This window comes from Vicugna pacos, chromosome 12, assembly GCF_048564905.1.
Source record: "Vicugna pacos chromosome 12, VicPac4, whole genome shotgun sequence".
Taxonomy (NCBI): Eukaryota; Metazoa; Chordata; class Mammalia; order Artiodactyla; family Camelidae; genus Vicugna; species Vicugna pacos.
The window spans coordinates 58,280,638-58,303,389 of NC_132998.1; the positions used below are offsets into that span (position 1 = coordinate 58,280,638).

General features: G+C 53.8%; 1 protein-coding gene across 1 annotated transcript; it reads right to left on the reverse strand.

The window, feature by feature from the left end:
• Positions 1-698: 698 nt before the first annotated feature.
• Positions 699-21,655, reverse strand: NPTXR (neuronal pentraxin receptor). The gene is made up of 5 exons (XM_072973546.1): positions 20,706-21,655; positions 9,830-10,055; positions 7,467-7,714; positions 5,218-5,397; positions 699-4,916 (listed from the first exon to the last, which is right to left on the reverse strand). Exons 1-5 carry the CDS (start codon positions 21,285-21,287, stop codon positions 4,692-4,694), a joined length of 1,461 nt encoding a protein of 486 aa, XP_072829647.1. The 5' UTR covers positions 21,288-21,655; the 3' UTR covers positions 699-4,691.
• Positions 21,656-22,752: the final 1,097 nt, after the last annotated feature.

The window sequence follows — 22,752 nt, forward strand, 5'->3', positions numbered from 1 at the left end:
GACTGTTCTGCTGGTGTGACCCCTCCGACCCCTAACTGGCCCCCTGGCATTTCACAGGGACCATCTGAGGACATGGTCCAACTAAGAGCAATGACAATATTGATGGAGCAGGAGGGTGGAGGCTGTGCCCTCAGATGGTGGGGACAGGGGACCAGATCAAGACCTCTCAGGGATGGGGTGGGCACTAGAGGGACAGGTGGGGGTCATAAACCCAGACACTTGAGAGTCCAGTTTAGAGGCCACATGAGTCAGAGAAATCCAGTTAGACCATGGGGAGGGGACATGGAATACAACAGGGCCCCCCTTCCCCCTCCCTCATCTCCCAGGACCCCAAGGGGAGCAACACTCTAAGGGTCCAGGCAAGTAATGTCCCAGGGAACAAGTCAGGGACCTGGTTGCCATAACTGGGGCAGGAGGTGGGGATGAGGTGTTAGGAATGAGGCCAAAGCCCAGTTATCAGAACTGGGACACTTTCCATGTGGGACCTGTGTTCTTTACATCCTTTCTGCATAAATCCTGGGGAGAGGGGTGTGTCTGCACCAGGACCTGGCAGAACCTGTCAGGTTGGGTTGGGTGAGGCTTTGGGGCACCAAGATGGCACCCTCTCTGTCTCTGCCTATCACCCTGCCCCAAGTAGCCACCTCATTCCTGCTTGACACCCCCAAGGTAGCCCCACCCATGCAAGAAGAGCCTCAGAGTAAACATCATGTTTATTTAACATTCAAATTTACAAAAACAAAAAGGTAACAAAAACCATGACGTATATCACACACACACACATACACACATACCCACATGTTGCATCTCATGTCACTTTATGTACAAAATCAAGCGAGGAGCTGGGGAGGGGGGCGGGTTGCCAGTACGATGCACTAATTTCACAGTGTCCAACAGCTTGACATGCTCACTCACTGTTCAGCCTGGGCCCACGTGAGCCCTTCCCAACCCAGGAGGGTCAGGGGTCTAGGGGATATGGGGCTTGGAGTGGCAGGCAGCTGAGACAAAGGGGGTGAAGAGAATGATTCCACCTCTGGGAGGGGGTCCCTTCCCCAGTTTGCTCAGGGCAAGGGTGCTGGGAAACATGGAAAAGGGGGGACACAGTTTTGGGGGGAGTGGGGTCACTGTGTCATGGAGAGAGCACTGAATACAGAGTCAGAAAGCTGGGTTCAGGTCTCCCAGTGTGCGGGTTGGGTGACCTTGAAGGCTGCTCACCTACCCTGGGCACTGACGTCCTCATCTGTAAAACAAGGGCTTCGGAGACTTTCCTGCCCAAATCTGTGGTCCTAGGTCATGCACAATTGTGGCAAGGTGATCTGTCCCCTTGGGATGTTGACTGGGGGCACAATGTGCCACAAGGTGGGAAAATCTGGCAGATAAGAGCTGTGAAGCACCTGGTGCAGGGCTTGGCCCAAAGCAGGGGTCTGAGAAATATCAGCTTCCTCCCTTTCACAGCCTGGCACTCTTGGGAGACATCCAGCTTGCCTTCCCCTTTAGCTCTCCTGGAAATTCCAGCCGGTGAGAGAAGGGCTCAGGTGGGGCACACTGCACAGGGATGTGTTCCCTGAAGGGGCCAAGAACCCTACCACAGCCTCACCCAAGGTCCTGGGGCCAGCCCATCCCACACCTCCATTCCGCTCAAGTGGTGAACATGGCCAGGAGCAATTGATGACCAAACCTCACTCCACAGAGAGTGACACAGTGCCTGTCCCCTCTGGCTGAAGGGCGGGCCCTGGATGATACCTGCCCTGGCTCTGTCACTTGCTGGCTGATTGACATGAGCAAGTTACTTAATCTCTCTGGGCCCCAGTTTCTTCACCTGTATAATGGGGCTAAGTCCTAGCTTAGACCTGTTGTGAGAATAAATGAGACGATGCCTGTAAGGTGCTGAGCATGGTGCCTGACACTTAAAAAGGATTTAACATACAGGGCTCCAGCCTTGTTTTTAGCCAGGAGACGCTTGAGGACGCAATGAACACCATTTCCCCTCCGTCTTCTTGGCTGTGCCTCGGAGCAGCTAAAGGTCAAAGCTGGAGTCCAAAGAGCAGGCATTCAGCAAAGGTAAGAAGGATGATCAGTAAATAAAGGAGGGGTGGGGACTTTGGAGCATTCATCTTTCTGGAATGGAAATGGGGACCCAGGCAATTCACCAATGGCCCAGACTCAGAACCTACATCGGAATGGCTCTAATTTGTCTGTTTCCTCTGGAGGGCTGACCAGGGTGACTCAGCGCAGGTCAGATGTCTCATTACCATGACGAAGCATAAAGGACTTGGGATGGTGAATCTGGGTGGGCTCAAGTCATTAAATAAGTCCCCTCCTCTTTCCTAAAACCCTTGCTTTTCCCCAGGTCTCCACAAAAGCTGCTTCCTTAAAAACAATAACAGAAACCCAATAAAGCCCAGTGTCCCCAAAATCTAAGTTCCAAATTCTGCCATCACCCCAGCAACAGTGTATGTCATTATGAGACGCTTGACCCAGCACTGGGGCTGATGTCATTGGCTGTTACCGGGGCAACGTAGATCTCGGCAGGTTCTGGCTGAAGTACACCATTACTCCCTCTTCTAGGGGGAGTTGGGCTAGAGGTGCTGAATGGTCTATTTGTGCTCTTGAAATGGAAACAAGGATCTGGGGGCTGGAAGCAACAAGTCCTGGAAAGGCTCCATGGCCCTGGGCCCCACTGCCTATAGCTCTTGCATCATGCCTCAGGCTAAGTGGATGTGGGAGCAGAGACAGGGAACCAAAGAGGGAGGCAAGTGGCACCAGTGCCCATCTGACTCAGGTAGCCAACAGCTTCCCAGACACTTGGTCGATGACCGCCAGGTGGAGAGGCACCTGAGTTCTCAGCTCTCCGTTCCTGCCAGAGTGCCCAGGGATCACATCTCTCCTTCCCCTACTTTCTGGGGGTGGAGGATGGGAATGCCAAGATGTTTGTGTGTTTCATAAAGGAAGGTGGTCCAGTGGTCATGTTAGAAAGCATTCTGATTTCTCAAATGTCCATCCTCTTAAGTGTAGGCTGAACTCAAAGACTCTCACGGGCAGGCAGTATGGTGTCGGGGAAAGAGCACTGGGTCCTAGTCCTGGCTCTGCTCCATTGTGCTGTGTGGTCCTGTGTAAGTCACTTGCCTTCTCTGAGCTCTTTTCCATCTGTACAAGCAAGAGGTCAGACTGGCTGGCTTTTTTTCAGCTCTGATATTTCTCTCTCTCTCTTGGGGGAGCTGGTAAGGACTCAAGCATAGGGACCAGGAAGCCACCAGCCCTTTGAGATAGTTTCAGATAGGCAAGGTGCCAGGCTGGGAGGATCCAGAGGGGGCTGAATTTTACAATCTGCACATAAGGTTCTGCCTTGCCCCTTGCCCTTGCCCTTGCCCCTGACTCTTTGGAGCCAGCTTCTGACCCTGAGCTATGTCTAGCCAGATCCCATATGCTGCCCAGTCCCAGGACCTGCCCTTGCTATGCCCCTTGGTCCCTGCGCAGATTCTCAGGCTTGCCCCACCCTATCTACCTGAATCACAGATCATCTTACTTTTAATCTAGAGAGCTCTCATCAGCAATGTCCAAAACAAAGGCCTCAGCTCACAAATGAGGAAGGCCAGCCGAGGGAGGGCAGGGTCTTACAGAAGACCGCGTAACAACTTAGTGGTAGGGCTGACTAGGAACCAACGGCTCCTCCTCATCCAATGCTCTGCAAACCACTCCATGTGCCTCCCTGCGCTCTTAGCTTCTTCCTTCCTCCCTAAAGGCTGCAGGGCCATGCAGAGTGGGTAGGTATTGTGGCTCTCCCAGAGCCTGGGTTCCCTGGGGCACTGTGTCTCTGCCTCATGCTGTTCCCATCCCAGGATGAAGTGGCCCAGGCCTTGTCCTGGTCCCAGAGGGGGAGAGGTGACTGTGCCAGGGGCACAGCTGTGGGTGGGCACAAGGGGTGACTATGGCCCTTTGGCCTTCCAGGATCTTGGTCCCTAACCCTCCAGGCTGGAGCTGGGAAGGGAATGTCCTGGAAATTGAGGTGAGGCTGGGCCAGGCATGGATCCAACATTCAAACCACTGCACACACAGAAACAAGGAAAGAGGAGGAAGAGAGAGGGTGCAGGCCGGGGTGGGGGAAGAGGTTCCATCAAGATCCCTTGACTGGCAGCTGGTAGAAAGAAGGGAGGAGGGGTGAGTCCGAGTCCCCTGTGGTTCTGTCGTTCCCTCCCAGCTGGGGGGCAGCTCCACAGCCTGTTATGACCCTGAAGGGGAAGGGGCCAAGCCTGCTGCATGGGGGACAGGGGGAGCAGATAACCATCCTTACCACTGGGTGGGCCCCTCTCCCTCCCCCATACGTACACTCATGGTGGAGTGCTGCTGAGATCAGTGGAATCAGTTGTGGGGTAGGAAGGGGGTAAGAGAAGGCTCCACTGTAATGCCAGCAGGGTGGGAAGAACTGTGGACACCCCCTGCCAGGACCTGGACTCACCCCAGGCTTGACCTGTTGACTTAAGCTGCTTGTCCCCATCCAAGTGGCATCAGGGGACAGCCATCACAGGGCAGGGCATCCTGGAGGTATAGGTACAGGTGGGGGAAACAGGAGGCATGGCCAGGAGTGGGGCAGGAAAGGAGGCCAGTGTGTGGGTAGGCTGAGGAGGGAAGGTGCCTCTGCCCCAGAAGGTCCCCAAATTGGCAGGCAAGGGAGGGGTCCTGGATGAGGTGGCCCTTCATGCTTTGGCCCTCCCCTTGCAGATATCGAAGGTGGCCTTCGTGGCACCCCCAAAGGCCTCCACTAGCTTGTCTTCCCAGGGGAGGATGTTGCCCAGCAGCGGCCCTGTACAGTTGGCAATACCCAGGACCTGGGCAGGTGTCAGGGTGTGGTCCCACAGGTTAAACTGGGCAATGTCACCCACGAAGGCCTGGGTGGCATCAAACCGGCCACCAAGGGTATCCTGGACCAAAAGAGCAGAGAGAAAGAAGAGAGACATGGAGTGAGGGAGCAGAAAACACAAGCAGGCACTCAGGAAGTCAAGCCCCTGTCCCTGCTGAAGTCCCGCCCCCCAGGTTCTAGTCCCGCCCTTGGGCAGGTCACTGCTCTCTTTGGGTCTCACTCAGTCTGCCCATCTGCACAATATAGCTGAGTCAGACTGGGCGCTCACACTGCTGTACTTTCTGAGACCCTCCATCTCAGGGGCCCTGGGTGGGTGGGATATCTACTTGGGTCCCAAGCCCTGATATCACCCTAAGACTTACCTGCTCCTGACCCAGGATAAGGATCCCATGAGGCTTGATGGGGTGCCAGGCGGCCAGGTTCTCACCAGAGCCTTGCAGCTCCCCGTCCTGGTAGGCAAACCACAGGCCATCCCTTGTGGTCCAGGCAATGCAGATATGGTGCCAGCCATTGTCCTTCAGGCTCAGGGGCAGCTGGGCCACCTAGAAACAGGTCCCGAAGCCCCAGGTCAGAGGTGCCACATGGCCCAAGGCTAGAGCAGTGGGGTGGGGGATGGTGAGACTAGTGTCCCTCCTTCCAGGGACTGACCTAAGGTCTGACCCTCCCCTTCTTCCCATCCCAGTGTCTTTCAACCAGTCTTTCTTCTTTCCCTGTGGTGTATAATCAGGCAGCTTCACTCAGATCACAAGGGACTATTCGGTGTTGGTTTTCAGTCGTTTCCAGGTAGTTTATTCTCTCTCTAACAGGCCTGTAAGGTCATGCAGGGTGGGAGCTGTATCCCATAAGCCTATCTTCACTTGAACACCTTACACAGTGTCCAGCACACAGCTGGGCTCAAGAACTACTGGCAGTAGTAGAACAAGCCTTGGACTTGGAGGCTGGGCACTACCAACCAACCCCCGTGGGACCTTGGGGTGGCTGCTCTTTCCTCCCTGGGCCTTAGTCTCCTCACCTGTAAAGTTAGGGGGCTGAGCAAAGGATGGCAAATATGCAGCCAACTCTGCCTCCTTCTCCATCCAAGGCAGACATGGCTAATCAATCATGAGCCTAGACTCACCCTCGGAACCTTTCTCATCACAGTGCTCTGGGAAGACACTGCTGATTGATTAGAGTTGGCCTGTGAAATGAAAGGTACTTGGTGCCTGTGGATTTGGGGCTCCCGAAGGGCTCTTTCATCTCCTGAGTTCTCTGAGATCACAATTTAATGCAACAGTCTCTGAGTCCTACTTGGTGCCAGCCCTAGTTCTGGACACTGGGGATATGGATCTGGTCCTAATCATAAAAAGAGCTGAGTCTGCACAGGAGGAAAGGACTTCAGGGACAATATTACAAGGCAGAATAATAGGGGCTGTTTGGGAGGTACAGAGGCTGTGAAGGCCCAGAGGAAGGGGGGCGGTGTGGGAATGGACGTGGAGTCTAGACACATTTGGGAATACAGTGGACTCTGACCATTCCGCTGCAAGGCAAACCAAGTTGGGGCAGGAGAGGGCAGAGCAGAAGCAGAACCGTAGAGGCTGGAATAAAAGGGGAACTGTGAGTAGCTTGTGAGGCTGGCGCTCAAAAGGCCCCAGAATTTCCAGGACTTGGGCTGCCCTGTGCCCTGTCCAGGGTGCTGAATTCTTTCTATTAGAACTGAGCACTGACCTTGGGCAGATCTAAGGATGGCAGCTGGAGACTGTATGAGCGGAACACGATAGCAGGATCTAGATGTCATCCAGCTACCCTGGACATCTGAGAACATACTGGGCCACAAGAGAAATTCACTGTCCCCGGGCCCATCTCCTTCCTCCTCTTCCAGGACACTCATGAACCCTGAGCAGGGTTCTGCTGGGTGTCAACCACTCCTAGCAGCTCTATGTGGCTGTGGGCTGGTCATGAGTGGGTACAATATGTGGTGTCTGCATTTCTATGGAGTCTCAAAAGACCACCATGCCTGCAAGACCCAAAGCAATGTGGCAGGCAGGGAGAACTGTTTTGGGGGATGGGGTGATAGTCTAAGGTCACACAGTAGATAAGTGGCTGAACTAGGACTCCAATCCAGCATTCAGGCCCAGAGCCTGACCATAGCACCATCCGACTCTCCACCTGAGGGGTAGGGCTGGCTGCAGGGGAGGTGAAGGGGTGAGGAGGCCACCAATAGTCACCCCCCTCTGCTCCTTCCCCAGGTAGGTCCTTGAACTTCATTCCTTCTCTCTTTGTCCAGGAAAATGAGCAGGGCCCTGGAGACATACACTTCCAGCCTTGCTCATATAGCTGGGTCGCTAGGGAAGTGTCTTAATCTCTGTGAGCTTCACATGCTTCTCTGTAAATGGGACACCAGTGTTACAGCCTCTCTCGGACACAAAACTCCTCTTCAGCCCGCCCCAGGTCTGGCTTGTCTTTGAATTCCTGGAACCCAGCTTGACACACACTAGGCATTTCATGTGTGCTGATTCTACTGAGCAGGAGAACGGAAAGGGCCCACATGTTTGGGGCCTAGTGCAGTGCAAGTGGTCCTGGAAGGGTACCCCTTGCCCCTCCATCCCTCCTGCTATGCCCAGCCCCCACTCACCTTGTCATTGATCAGCAGCTCCATGGGGTCATGGCCGGCCTCCAGCAACACAATCTCATTGGCCTGCCCAGGCACCGAGTAGGAGAAAGGGGTGCCCTGGCCAGTGCCTCCCGACTTGGATCGCAGCCACATGCAGACCGTGAAGGCGTAGAGCTCAGGCAGCGCCTTCCGCACGCGGGCGTACATGTAGTTGTTGCGGATGGGGATGCTGACCTTGAAGGCATCTGGGGGACTGTATGCCGAAGACCCTGAGGGGGATGAACAAGGCAGACATGGTGGGGGTCAGTGGACACATGAGGGTGGGCAGGGCATACTCCAGAGTGAGGACTACTAGTACTTGGACACCTGCTATGTGCCAGATGCCTTCATCACCTTTTCTACCCTTTCTGTGTTGAAGGTGTGGCTAAAGCTCAAGGGCTCTGGACCTGAGACATCCTGGGTTCAAATCCTGCCTCTACCACTTCCCAGCCATGTGACCTTCAACAAGCTCAACTTAACCTCTCTGGGCTTCGGTTTCCTCAGTAAAATGGGGTAATAACATTTCCTCCCTCCCAGGGTTGTGTGAGGGTTGAATGGGACAAACTATCTAAAGGGCCTGGCCCCTACTAAGTGCTCAACAAATGTTAGCTACTGCTGTTACCGTTAGAGTTCTTGGTCTATTTATTTAACAAGCACTACACAGGGGCTTTCTAGGTGGCAGAAACTGTTTTAAGTGCTTTTACATCCTTTATTGCATTCATTCGTTTCTGTTTGTTTTTTGTTTATTTATTTATTTGCATTTATTCTTGTAATAAGCCTATGAGGCAGACACTAGTATAATCCTCATTTTACAGATGAGGAAACCTTGGCCCAGAGAGATCAAGTAACCTTCTCAAGGCCACACAGCTAGTAAGTGGCAGAGCTGGGATTTGAATAAGACAATCTTGAGACTCCTTGATCTCCAAGGTGTATCCGGCTCAGAGTTTCAGGGATTCTATGTCTTGAAAGGGATATCAGAGGGCTTTCTGTGGCAGGTAGACTGAGGAGTCACCGCCCCCAAGGAGAGAGGATAACACCCACCACCCACACCTCCCTCAGCAAGTGGCTGAGGGCTGGGGATAGGAGGTTGGGGCTGAGAATGGTGGACCCAGAGTTCCCAGGTCTGGTAGGGGTTTAGGGTCAAAGCTATTGTGATGCATCATGGTGAGAGAGGAAGGGGCTCAATATCTGCCTCTTTAAACCCATTTCATCAGTGAGGAAGTTGAGTCCCAAGAAGAAAGGGATACAGCTTGCCCATGGCACACAGATATCCTGCTTCATTGCCTCGCTCCTCTCCGTCCTGCGGTCTCTTGAGGGGGCATTTCTGCTAATCCCTTAGGAGGCTCAGTGTAGAGGGACCAGTGGCAGGACTGGGTAGGGATGAGTTTGCCTTTCTTGACCCTGTGCTCCAACCAGGATGCTGGCCCTGGAACCCACCAGGCCATGCCTTCTCTTTAGCTGTGCCCCTGCTGTAACCCCTCTACTCCAGAATTCACTCTCCACCTCTGCTTTCAAGAACTAGCTAGAGGCCCACCTCCTCCAGGAAGCCTCCTGGATTTCCTTCTCCTTAACTCCTCTCCCACATCTAAGTCAATCCCAGCTAATTGCTCATGGTTTCCCTTGGTAGCTTCAACTTGTCTATAAGCTTTTGAGGGTGGTCTTCACAAAGTTTAAAAGATGAAAGGTCCCTGAGAGCTCGTGAGTCCTAAATTCCCCTTTTTTCAGATGAGGAAAATGAGGCCTGGGAAAAGGAAGTAAACTTGCAAAGTCACAGAGCAAGCCAGTGACGGCTGTGGAATGAGGAGGCAGGTCCCCTGATGCACATACCTGTACACTGTCCATTACGGCATGTTTCTCTGACTTCCAGCGGTGCCAGGCCCAGGTGATAAACAAATGACAAAATTCTGACATTTAAGGTGTTATTGTGGGAGTAGTTAAATGCATGGACTTTGAAGTCAGACCTGGTTTAAGGTCTAGATCCACTCCTTACTGGCTGTGTGACCTTGGGCAAGCCACTTAACCCCTCTGGGCCTTATTTTCCTCATCTGTGAAATGGGGATAACAGTACCATCACTATAGGGTTTGTGAAGATTAAACCAGCTGATGTGGTAAGTACTTAGCCCACTCCCAGAACATTGTAAGTGCCAGAAAATGCTTTAAAAATCATGATCATGATATCCCCCAATTATTCTCTCTCTCGTGTTTCACAGCCTCCTCTTCACCATCCCATCTAGCTTTAGCCTCTCGAGAGCATGAAAATGTTTTTTGAGTGAATCTGCCACCCTAAGGACCTGTCTAAGGACCAAGGCCTCGCCTGCATGCCCTCTGAGGGGCCCAGGACCCACCGTGCTCCAGTTCAGCTACGCGGTCCTGCAGGGCATCCAGCTCCTTCTCCACCTCCTGCCGCTGCTGCTGGCTGCTGTGACTGAGGGCCACACGCTCCTTCTCCAGTGCCAGCACCTTGGCCAGCAGCTGGCCCTCCAGCTCATCCATCTTGGAGTGCAGGGCTGTGGGCACCGCGGGTGCAGGGGCTGGGGCTGCTGTGTAGTTCACCCGGGCCGGAAGCTCCTGCTGCTCACAAGGCAGAGAAAGGGGGACGCGAGGTCACTCAGAGGGAGGAAGGAGAGACAAAGGGCCGAGAGATGCCCACCACTCCTGCTGAGTGGGCCACCATTATCACCCACAGTGTCCCATGTGAAAGGTCACAGCCTCCCAGCCATGTAGACACCTGCTTGGCCCCCCAGGCTGGGATGGAGGCCAGGTGAGGTGGGCGGGGCATGGGTTGAAGAGCAGCTCCGTACACCTCGCCACACCCCTGTTACACTGACCTTTGCTACCCACTATCCAGAGGGCTCCTTGTAGCTCTCCAGGTGCCTCCGAATCCAGACTCTGGTGCTGACTAAACATAAAGCCTCAGTTTCGCCTTCTGTAAGATAGGGACAACTGGGCCCACTCTGTCCATCCGCAGGACAGATGTAAGGACAGAAGAGTGGAAGTAACAGGCCCTCATGCACTATAAAAGCAGAATGTAAACTATGAGGCTTGAATACCTCAGCTGATGGGGGCCTTGCTACCTCCAGAATCTTCCCTCGGCCACAGATGGCTCATGGAGCAGCAGGGCCAGACACCCACTGCCTCTGAGGTGGCTGGATTTGTAGGACACCTTGGGCTGAGGCAATTAGCTCATAGAGTGCCTCCCATGTCAGCGCTGGAAGGGCTGGAGCTGGATCTCCTCGGCCCCAGCACTGATCCAGCCTCACTTTCCCTCCTTCCTCTGGGCTGAGCTGGGCATGAGAGACGTACACTCGAATGAGAATGTGCTGGGCCCCCCCTTGGCATTTTCCATGTATTTACTCGTGAATCCTTGTTTTGGTTGGTGCTCTTAGTGTCCCCATTTCACAGATGGGGAGACTGAGGTAGAGGGCCTTTTGAATTTTCTACAATGACGAAGCTGGGCAAAGCTGACACCTCTCTCGAGCACAGCGTCTTCCTCCCTCAGAGGGAGAAGGACTTGCCAGGAAGGAACAGGACGTCAAGTGCTATTCACACAGACGCCGTTGAGAGGAGATACCGCGCAGGCCGAGGGAGGTGGGCGCACAAGCTGTTCTTTTGTCAGAGCCGCCAGCTCTGCCACTGACAGGAAGGCCAGAGAGGAGGTGGGCTCACTGTGTGGCCCCCTCCCCACCCCGATGTCTGAATCAGAACATGAGTCCCCCCACTTTCCCATCTGTTGCGGGTGCAGGCTATGTCGCGTGGGCTCCAGACTGATGCCAAGTGGGCCCCTAGCCCAAGATGGTGGGGCGATGATGATGCCATCACCCCATGCAGGTCCTGATGAGGCAGGAAAATGGGGGCTCAGAACCCACACCAGGAGTGCTGAGCATCCGGGTGGGGTTTGGTGTAAGTATATGGGGCCTGGAGCCAGAGCCCAGGGCTCTGGTCCAGCTCAGCACTAATGGGTCAGGCTCATTAGCACTCAGGAATAAGATGCTAAGAACCGCAGCTGTCTTCATCTTCACACACTGCGTGCCAGGCCCCGCCCTCTGGCAGCACTGTGCAAACATTCCACAACCCCTCCCAACAACTTGCGGAAGTAAGGAGGCCCACTTTACAGATGAAAGAGCAGAGGCTCAGAGAGGTGAAGTCATCTGCCCAAGGTCACACAGCTTCAAAATGTCAGCTGGGACCCCCAGCCCAGTCCCTTCTGATTCCAGCACATGTTCCCATTCTTTAGCCCTACCCTGACCGTCTGGGTCTCAGTTTGTTGGTCTGCCAAGTAGGCAGAGGGCGAGCTGCCCGGCCTGCCTTGAGGGGCAGCAGAAGAGGTTCTAGTGGCCATCAGAAGGCTGAGAGGGTCTGGCAGGCTGTGTCAGACCACGGTGTGGGGCAGCTTCACAGAGGGGCCTGGCTGGGAGGGACCTGCCTATGTGGGGTGGCTCTCAGGCTGCGAGGGCATGGGGAAGACCCAACCACCTTGTCCCCAGATGATGCCTGCTCCTTTCCTTTGGGGAGCAGAGGGCAGGTGCTGGATTTCAGGGTCAAGGTCCTACCCTCTACAGCTCATCCCCACCCAGGACAGCACAGGGCCCAGCTCCACGGGCAACAGGGCAGGGTGGAAAGAGGGCAGGCTTGGTGGCAGCGGTGTGGGTCAGGCCTCCTACCCCTGACATCCACTTATCCCTCAAGTCCTGAGTGAGTCTGCCTGGACTCATACTTTGGCTCCAGCAGCCCAGTGACCTCATTATGTAAAGCTGCTGTGCCTCAGTTTTCCCATCAACAAAAAGGGTACAATAATAATATCTCATAGCATTGTAGGGAAATGAAATAAGTTAATAGATAGAATGCCCTTAGAACTGGCACATGATGTGCTATGTGTCAGTTATTATTATTATTATTATTATTATATTACTAATATTACTTGAAAGGACCTACTCGTTTTCATCTCCAACTATAAACCTTTGTGTTTAATCATTAAATTGAGAAAAAAAGCTAGTTACAAAAGAACAGTTAGATATCATTTATATAAAGCTGCAAAGATTCAAAATGAGATCGTGTATTTATAAAAACATGAAGAAATACACAGAGAGATAAATATAAATTCAGGACGGAGGGGACCCTCTCCTGGGGATGGGAGTGGGGAGTCTCTGAGGGGCATCAGCTGGTTGCAACCATTCTAGTTCTTGAGCCTGGGTGGGGGCCTGAATGGTCATCTTTGGGCCTTTGTGTATGTGTAAGGTACTTCACAATGATTTTCTTTTAAAATAAAAGCAGGGAAAAAAGTCCAAGAGCAGAGTCTCTGAGGGTAGAATCTAACCCTGAATCTTAAGTGTAGCCTCACTCAGCTCCTTTGTCCCCCCACGACCACTCCAGTCCAGCCATGGTCATGAGTCACCTGGCTCCTACTCAGGCCCTTCACACAGCAGCCAGAGGCAGCCACCTAATTGCAAATCCAACTATGTTGCTTAAAATCTTTCAATACCCCCTTCTCCCACCAATAAGCTCCCTGCCCCTCTAATCTCAACCCTTACTATGTACCTTCAGAGGCTACACTTCATTCCGACTGAAAGTCTCCAGCTGCTCTCTGCTCCCTCTCACCCTAGGGCCTCGGCACATGCTGTTCCTTCTGCCAAGAACACTCTTCCCGCCCCCACCCCACCTCCTCTGGCCAATGGCTCCTAACCCTCCAGATGGCAGCTTTCCTGATGCCTAAGCTAAGATGCTCCGAAGGGAGAGGGAAAGACGGCATCTCTGGAGGGACTGCAAGTCCTCATTCACTCATTCACTCACTCATTCATTCATTCATTTATTCACCCATCAACATGTACTGTGGTAACATGATACTGTGGGCACAGACAAGACTCTCAGGTCAGACAGACCTGCATCATTCCCAGGCTCCCCACCGACTGGATCTGTGGCCCTAGGCAAGCTGCTCAACCCCTTTGACCATCAGTTTCCTCAACTATAAAATGGGGATAATTATGGTGTCTATATCTTGGGATACAAGTAATGACAAAATGAAAAACATAGGTAAAGTCTGGCATATAATAATGGCCAATAAACAGTCAAGGCCACTATTATGACTTGCTGTTATTGAGAAGCAGGAGAGCATAATGAGTAGTGACCGCAGGTGTGGGCCCTGGAGCTAGACTGCCGCAGACTGAAATCCCAGCTGAGTGCCTTGGCCAATGTTCTTAACCTCTCTGAGCCTCAGTTTTCTCATCTGTGCAATGGGGAGAGTAACAGCCCATGGTTCTTGTGGGGCTAAATTGTAGGGCCCTTAGAACAGGCTGGCACAGAGGGCGTGCTCAACCCTGCGGCCTCTTACCTACTGCTACGTGCTGTGGCTCCAGAGGTGAATAAGGGCCGTGCCTGCCAGCAGCAGTGATCTCAGCTGGTGGAGGGTGGGAGAGGCAGACTGGGCCCTGGGACAGCCATGACACCTGCCACCCATGAGACGCTCTCTTTGGGGTGGGGCTGGGGCGGGACATGGGAGTCAGGGAAGGCCCCTCAGAGGGTCTTTCCTGCTCTGCCTTCTTCTCCAGGAGCTGGCCCAGTGGGCTGCTCTGTCTCCATGTAACTCAGCAGGGAAGGAGACCAAGTGGCAGAGGCCAGACTGATCTTTGTCCTGGTCCCCCAAGGCCAATTTGGAGCTGGAATGAAAAGATGAGAAATAAACCTCTGTGCACTGAGGGCGCCAAGTCAGGGTGGTCATTGTGCAGGGTGGGGAGGAGGCTGGGAGGAGGGGAGACAGCTCTCGGAGGGTCTGTTCCATACACCATCCTGGGCTCTGAGGCCTCAGAGTAAGTGACAAGACCTCAACCCCAGGCCCCCCTTCCCTCTCCCTTCAAGTACTGCCTGTTAAGCTGCTGTGTTGAGAAGGCCACAGAATTCCCTCTTAGGCCCTGCCTGCCCACACACCTCTGGGCCCTGGCCAAAAATCTGCCACAAAGACTGAGGACTCCCCTCCCTAACCTATTTTCATAGAAAATCCTGGCAATGATCTTGGTTCAGCTTCAGACGTGCTGTGTAGCCTTGGGTAAGCCACTCAGCCTCTCTGAGCCTCAGCTTCCCCTGGGGTCAATCAAGGGCTGTTCAGGGGCACCTAAGTGCTTCCATCTCAGGTTGGCTGCCTCAATCCCTGCCCCGAGTTCAGCAGGGATCGTGTGCCCAACTGTCCTAGGGGAACCCAATGGCATTCTCACACAGTGAGGAGTGCCAGCCCTGACCTTGTTCCACCTCCTATGGGTGAGGACTTCACAAAATGGCCAATAAGCATAGGAAAAGGTGCTCTACATCATGAGTCATTGGAGAAATACAAATTAAAACCACAGTGAGTCCACTACACACCCACCAGAATGAGAAGCATCTTTAAAATGATCATACCAAGGTTGACAAGCTTCACATGCAAGTGGGCGTGCAAACGCTTACCACCACTTTGGAAAAGCATTTGGCAGAACTTCCTAATGCTAAATATATGCCTCTTCTAGGACCCAAGCATCCCACTCCTGGGGAGACATCCAGGAGAAATGAGGGCTTCTACCCAAAGATATCACAAGAATGTTCATGGTGACTTTATTTGTAATAACCCCAAACCAGAAACAACCCACATGTCCATCCATAGAAGAATGGATAAATAAAGGTATCTCCACAGACTGAAACACTACTCAGCACTGAAAAATAACAAATCACCCACACACACCATGATCAAATGTCAGACAACGTTGAACGAGAACACCGAACGTGAAACGAGCAGCTTGTCTGAGTCCATGTGAGTGAAGTTCAAACCCAGGCAAAACTGATCTATGGTGACACAAACCAGATTAGTGATACCTTTGGGGAAGTATGGATTTTGAGGTCACAGAAGAGCCTTCTGGGATGCTGATTCTTATCCAAGTGATGCTTTAATGTGTACATCCATATGTAAAATTTCACTGAGCTGTACACTTAAGATTTGTGTCTTTTATAAGGAAGAGATGTGACCTGTTACATATCTTGAATGTAAGCTACACCTAAAAAAATAAAAAAGTCCCACAGGCAAGGCCCTGTCTTCTGCCCAAGCAGCTCCTGCCAGGCTCGGAACAGCAGGACGGTTCTCCTCTCCCAGAGGCCTCCAGGGCACAGGAAGGCAGAGCAAGAAGGGTCCTCTGGGCATCCTGCCCACCCTCCCATTTGACAGATGGGGAAACTGAGGATCAGAGAGAAGAAGGAATTTTATGAGATCACAGTGAGCAGGTGGAAGAGCTGGGGTTTAAAACACATTATCTTGCTTGAACACTGGCAGGAGTAGGGATGATGGGCTTCTCAGTGTGGGTGCACCACTTGGAAATGGGGGAAGGCCAGTCACAGGGAGAGGGGCCATCGGGGTCTGCAGGTGGCTGAAGGGTACTAGGTTCCACACCCTCCAACAAAAGGCCGATGGGCAGACCCTCTCTCATCGCATTCTGCTAGCCCCTTTCATGGCCAAAGAGGCAGGGTCAGGGAAGCCAGCTCCACAGAGCAGAAGCTTCCAAGATAGGCAGCAATGTAAGAGAAACATAAAAGCAACCAACAGACTTTAGGAAAGGCACCAAGAGATTCTCTAAGTCACTGTTTATCTGCAGAATTCCCTGAGGAGCTAGAGGTCTCAGTGTGTGTGGACAGGAGCTTGGGGGCTGCACACACATGGAGCCCCCTCCCCTCCCCACACACAACTCCTAATCAGGAAGCATCTGCCCAAGGACTCAGAATTTGGAGCCCAAAGGGCCCAGACCAAACCCAGACTCTGCTTCTACCCATTTTACAAATAAGAAAACTGAGGCCCGGAGAAGGAAAGTTATTACCCTAGTTACAAGCAAGAAGAACTCAATTTTATGCTACCCAGCCCTTCTATTTCAGAGAATATTTAGAGATACAAGGTGTTTAGGGCCTGCTGTCTCATTCTATGGCAGGGAAGCAGAAATAGGGGGTAGGGAGGGTGCATGGTGATTTGTCAGGCTCTGGTTCCTCCAGACTCCCTGAGCCTCCATTTCTTTATCTGCAAGATGGGAATGTGTCCAGCTAATTCATAGGGCTGAAGACTGAATAAACTAATACGTATGTAGTAAGTACCTAATAAATGTTACTTGCTGTTATATACTGTTTTCAGCCTCCTGATTATCTTGCCAGCCAGCAGGACAAGCTTTTGAGGACTGGCCCTCATCACTCTTGCTCTAGATGCTCTGAGGCAGAAATGGTTCAGGGCATTATCCAGCAAGAGGCACTTCCCTCACCTGCCTTTCTCACTCTCCTGAAGGTGTGTGAGTCTGACCCCTCCAGATGGATCTAGAGTTAATGACAAAGATCAAGGGTTCTGAAGCCAGACACTGACAGGGTCAAATCCAGGCTCCATTGCTGTGTGACCTTGGGACAGTTTCTTACCTCTCTGAATCTTGGTTTCTTCATCTCTAAAAGGGAGATAACGTAGTACCTCCCTCACGGAGGTTTTCTCAGGATTAAATGAGATAATGCATAGTGCCTGAAACATGGTAAGTGCTAAGTGAGAGCTATAATTGTTATTAAGTCCAGAATCCTCTGCGACCATCATCACAGGGTTCCTTACCATGGCTCCCACCCCTGAGATTGGGGGAGGCAACCAGCTTGCCAGGTAGGATTAAGAATGTGGTTTATGTCAAAGAATTGCTGCTTAAATCAATCTTGAAATTTCATTTTACACATATATTAAATTACTGAAAAAAATGGAACACTGTAACATGCATACATGGCCAGTTGCCACATAAATGGTCCTTTTGGAAAGTGATTCTTGGCCACAGCCATAAAAAGTCAGTATCATATGCCCCAGTAATACCACTCCTGGGAATTCAGCCTAAAGTAATAATTCTTAAAAAAAAAAAAAACTATCTGCATGAAATTGATCCTGCAATGAGCATCTAGAAGAAAAAATAATTAGAAAAAAACCTACGTCTCCAGCAACAGGAGAGAGTCAAAAGACTGATGGCTGGTGGAGCCGGAGATGGATCCCAGGAAATCATGGCCATCATTAAAATGGTAATTACCAGCAAGCCCAGCAACTCTGGAACAACAGCTACATTTGGCTAAGGGACCAAAAGGGGACTGCAAAAACGAATAAAATGGTGCAATTAAATACAATTCCCTATCACAAATCTTTTGACTTTTTTCAGTTAATAGCAACAACAATAACAACAAAAATAAAATGGTTTCTCCTAATCCCTCAAATGTGACTCCAACTGGAGGCCTAGGGGAGAGGGTGGGCCGGGGGTCCTTTCCTCCCCTTTGGTAGTCAGCCCAGCAGGGTGGGGAAGGGGGTGATGCAGAGAGGTGGGCACGGGCAGGGGTGTGCTGAGATGTGCAGGGGTGGGGTAGGAAGGGGACAGAGCGTGATCAGGGAGGGCCCCTGGGAGGAGGTGGCCTCAGAGCCGACTCTTAAATGATGAGCATGGATATACTGAGGGTAATCTAGGCAGAAGAAGGAGGAGCTGGGAGACAGACCAGATCTGAAATGGCAGCCTAGGGGGAGCCGAGGAGTTTTCACCATGGCGAGTTCATGGTGGGCTTAAGGAAGATCCCTGGGACTGCCTGGAGGAGGAGGATGGATGGAGGGGTATGCCTGGGTTGGTGGGAAGGGGACCAACCAGGAGGCTGCTGCCAGTAACCACAGAGAGATGAGGCCGACTGGAAAGAGGAGGAAGGGGGAAGAGCCGAGCATGGCTTCTCAGAGCACACCCGAGAAGCAGGTTGATGGAGGACCTGAGTTCAGGTTGGGACATGATGATGGAAGGGGGCCGGTAGGACGTCCAGAGGGAGGTAGGTACTCAGGAAGCAGTTGGATCTATTGGTCTGAAGTTTGGAGAGAAACCTGAGCTGGAGATGAAGTTGGTTTGAGGCACCACAGTGGAATAGTGTTGGAAGCCTCAGGGGGTGGCTGAGTTCACCCAGGGAGGGTATGAGGAGGTCCAGGAAGGACTCACGTGTTAAAGGAGGAGGACCCCGAAAGGGGACAGAGAAGCAGAGAGGGAGGAGGGACAGGTGAGAGGTACCTACAAGCCAGGGGTAAGGAGATTTGTAGGAGGGAATGATCAACGGAGTCAGATGTCAGAGAGGGTCCAGCAAGATAAAGCCTGAAATGTTCCTGTTCAATTTGTCAACAGTGGTGACATCACCACAAGCACTTTCAGTGTACCAAGGTGGGAGAGGGACTAGTGGTGAGAAAGTAGACCCTAAAAACCTGGGGGCATCCTTTTGAGGCTTTTGGATGAGAGGGGAGAAGACAGTGGTTAAAGTGGTTAAAAGGTGGTAGACAGTGATTAAAAGGTACATGGGGTCCAGCTGAGACCAGTAGTCTGACCCCATGGCTACTGGGCTCCAGACCCCAGCCCCTGCCCAACACGCCAAAGAGACTGGCTCTGGCTGCTGCCAAGCTCAGAAGGCAGACCTCGTAGGCAGGCAGCCCCTCTACATCCACTGCGCTTCAAAAGCATAAGGGGTATGTATAGGGAAGACAGGACTCCCCCCACCTAGGAGGCTGACCTGGTGCCAAATCCCAGCCACCAGGATCTCCCAACCTCAGCAGGCTAACCGGAGGGGAGCCCACCCTGCCAAATGCACAGGTGCTGGGGGAACAGGTCCAGGGCAAGCCTAGCCTTGCCAGCCCCAGACGTGGGAGGAACCACAGGTGCCATCTGGGTGTAGGGGCAGGGGCTAGGGCAGGCAAGAGGAAGTTTATTAAAAACCAAATCTTTTTTTTAACCTTAATAAAATCTACTTCCTAAAAGGAGGGTTTGTTCTCATTTTAATTTGGGGCTATTTAAAAAATTAGTAATACTATAGCTTAATGATAAAAATAGCAGTCACTCAAATTAATTGAGCATACCTCTGCCAGATACCGTTCTGGGCCCTTCACAAAGGTGAACTCAATCCTTCTAATGCTCCAGTGAGGCAGGTGCTATTACTGTACCCGTTTTACAGGTGAGGAAACTGAGGCTCCCCTTGACTACTGACTTTCAGTGTTTCCCTGATTATTTTCTTGCTCTCAGCTCTCATCTTAGAAACCCCCCAGAGCTGGAGTGGGAAAAGGGATGCTCCTGGCAGACAAGACTCCAGACTTTCCTCCTGTCTCCATCACTCATTTTAGGAGGTCTCTGAGCCCCAGGTTTCTCACCTGTAAGGTGAGAGGGTCGGCTGTGAGAGTGGCCTGGCTGTGTTCTGATACACTGAGGGGATGGGTCCGACACCAGCACAGACTTTCTGGAGGGCCATTGAGCCATGGGCCTGGCCAACTTTTCAGTATCTCCTGTGCTGCTCAGCCAGGGATTTAACTGAGAGAGCTATCGAGAGAGAGGAGACCTTGCCTTTCCTTCCTTCCAGCCTCTCTCCTCCCTTTGCCAGCTGCACTCATTTTAGGGGGAGGTAGTAAAGGGGGCAGCTGGTGCTTTGGCCTCTTTCTCCCCTTTCCTTCCACAGATCCAGTTTTGTTGCTAACCTCCTTCCCTGCAGTCTGGAAGCCATGGATGGCTGGGGGTGGTCAGTGTCTCCAGGATGTCTGTCCTGTCTAGTCTGTCCAACTCCTCCTCCAGGTGGCCATAAATCAGTTCTCACAGGGGGATAGCGTTTTGGCAGCTTCAAAGGAGAAAAGACTGGCCCAGGATCACAGGACAGCCAAGAGCTGAAGCCCCCTGTCGGACCCAGGTTTGGCTTATGAGACACTCTGTTCCCTGCTCTTAAGCAGGAGAGGAGGACCCCAAGTCACTTGGACAGCGCTCCTATCCCCTGACCATAGGGACTGAGTGTGGGGCTGGTGCTGCTTTGGGGTGTCTGAAAGAAGCAAATAAAACGGACATTTAATAAGGTTCTAGTACGTGCCAAGCATTTTCAAGTACCTACATTTAATCAATCATCACTACAAGTGGACACTGTTATACCCATTTTACAGACTCGGAAACTGAGGCTTACAGAGGTGCCTAGAGGAAGAAGGATTGGGAGAGCGCCTTTGCCGCGCGCCCCTTGTGTGCCTTACTGGAATTCTCCTTCTCCCCAGGGAGGAAGGACCAATCACCCCCTTTGCACAGGACCGGAGGCTCAGAGACTCGCGGGAGTCTCCCCAGGGTCCCTTAGCTCGCAGTGGCGGCGGGACCCCGGACGCCCTCGAGCTGCCTCTCCCACCCTCGGCTGTCCCTCCTTCCCCGGCCGCCCCGCCCCGCCCGCGACGGCGCGAGTTGCTGCGCTCACCTCGATGCGGTCGATGCGGTCCCGGAGAGCGCGCACAGCGTCCTCCAGCTCGAGGATGAGCGCTGGTGAGTCCCAGGGCCCGTCGGCCATGGCGTCGCGGCGGGGCCCGGCGTCCTGGAGGCCGCGCGGCAGGCCGCTCTCGCAGCGGCTCAGCTTGCCCGTGAGCTCGCGGATGGTGTCCTGGTCCGCGCGGATGCGCGCCTCCTGCTGCAGCGCCGTCTGGCGCAGCTGCTCGGCCGTGCTCTGCAGCAGCAGCAGCTCCTCGCGCTCGCCCTGCGCCGCGTCCCCCTGCTCGGCCCCCGACGGGCAGGCGGCCGCCAGCGGCGTGCAGAGGAAGCGGCTGAAGAGGGGCATCGGCGGCAGCGGGTGCGCGCTGGCCGCCGGCGCCCCGGGCAGCGCCGGGGGCCCGGCCGAGCCACCCGCGCCGTGCAGCGCGCTCAGGCTGCGCTGCGGGCCCGGGGACGCGGCAGCGGCCGAGCCGGCTGAGGCGTTGTCGGCGCCGCCGGGCAGCGCCCGTGCCGGGCTGGCCGCCAGGGGCACGCTGGCGATGATGCAGATGACGGCACCGAGGAACGCCAGCATGCCCGCGGCCAGCAGCACGGCCAGGAACTTCAGCGTGAGGCGGACGGCGGGGGCGCCCGAGGCCCCCGGCAGGCGCGGCGGCGGAGTCGGGGCGCAGGGCCCGGGCGCGCGGGGCCGAGTGGGGCCGGAACCGGAGCGCGAGCGGGAGGAGCCGGAGCCGGAGCTGTTGCCGCGGCCGCTGCTGCCGCCGCTCTGAGCCCGGGTGGCGCGAGGAGAAGACGGCGGGCGGAGGGGAGGGGGAGCGGGCGCGGCGGCACCGCCCCGCCGGCTCCCCCGGGCCGGCCCTGGCCCAGCCCCGCACCCGTTCCGTGCCGGGCGCGGAGTGGGGGCGCCGCCTGGGATGCGGCGAGGGGCGGGGGCGACGCCGAGAGCCTTAACCCGCCGCCGTCGCCAAGCAATGGGCGGCGACCCGGTGGCCCGGCGGCGGGGCTGTGCGACCCCTACCCAACCCTACCTGTGCTGTGACCCCCCTCCCCGACCTCGTCATGGCGACAGCTACCTGGCCAGGAGCTTCTCCGTGTCCGGCATGTGCTGCGGAAGCCACGAGCTGGGTGGCAATTAAGCCTCACCAAGGACATTGCTCACAATACAAATGGGTAAACTGAGGCCCACGTGGTCAGGCCGCTGCTCAAGGTCACGCGCCTAGCATGCACTGGAGCAGCATTTGAGCTCAGCAACAGCTGACTGGACCCAGACTATGGATGGAGGGAACTAGACATTTTGACCCAACCTCTAGTTATATTATGACCACCTGCCTGTCACTTTTCACCCCCAACCTCCTGAAGGAGTAGAGATCATACCCTTTGCTCACCCCTATAAAAAATATCTCAGAGGGTAGCAAAAGTTCCCGCCTCTGAACCCTTGGGCACACAGAACATCAAGAAGACCCCTCTCCCACTGCAGTCTGCATTAGCATGGCAAAACCCTGGTGGGCATGCAGGCACTGGCAGGAACCAGCAGGCAGGGAGTGGGCTATGGTGTGGGGGTGGTGGAGGAAACTTTCACTTTCCCCTGTCAAAAATGCCTATATATATTTTGTTGCAAATTAACTCTGCAATTAAAAACTTTTTAAAAATTCTACCATCCTTCACAATCCATCTCCATCTCCAATTTTCCATGAGGCATTTCCTGATCAGCATGGGTTCCCAGGGCTCGAAGGTGGGGATGCAGGAGAGGAGCTGTGGCTGATGGGAGCACCCACCAAGGCCACACCCAGGCTTGTCTCCCTTCCAAGCCTGCATTCTTGACTTAAAGGGAAGGCTCACATTGGGACTCGACCACCATGGCTGCCAAGTGGTCTCTGCATCATGGTGGGGAGAGACCAGAACATGTCTCAGGAGGCAATAGTTCTTGGAGGCCCTTTCTGGCCGCTGGGACCCTCCCCAGTGGTCCATGGGGGCACATGTTCTACACACTCCACCCCATCCCCAGCCTCAGGGTAATGCCTGCCCAGCTTACCCGATCT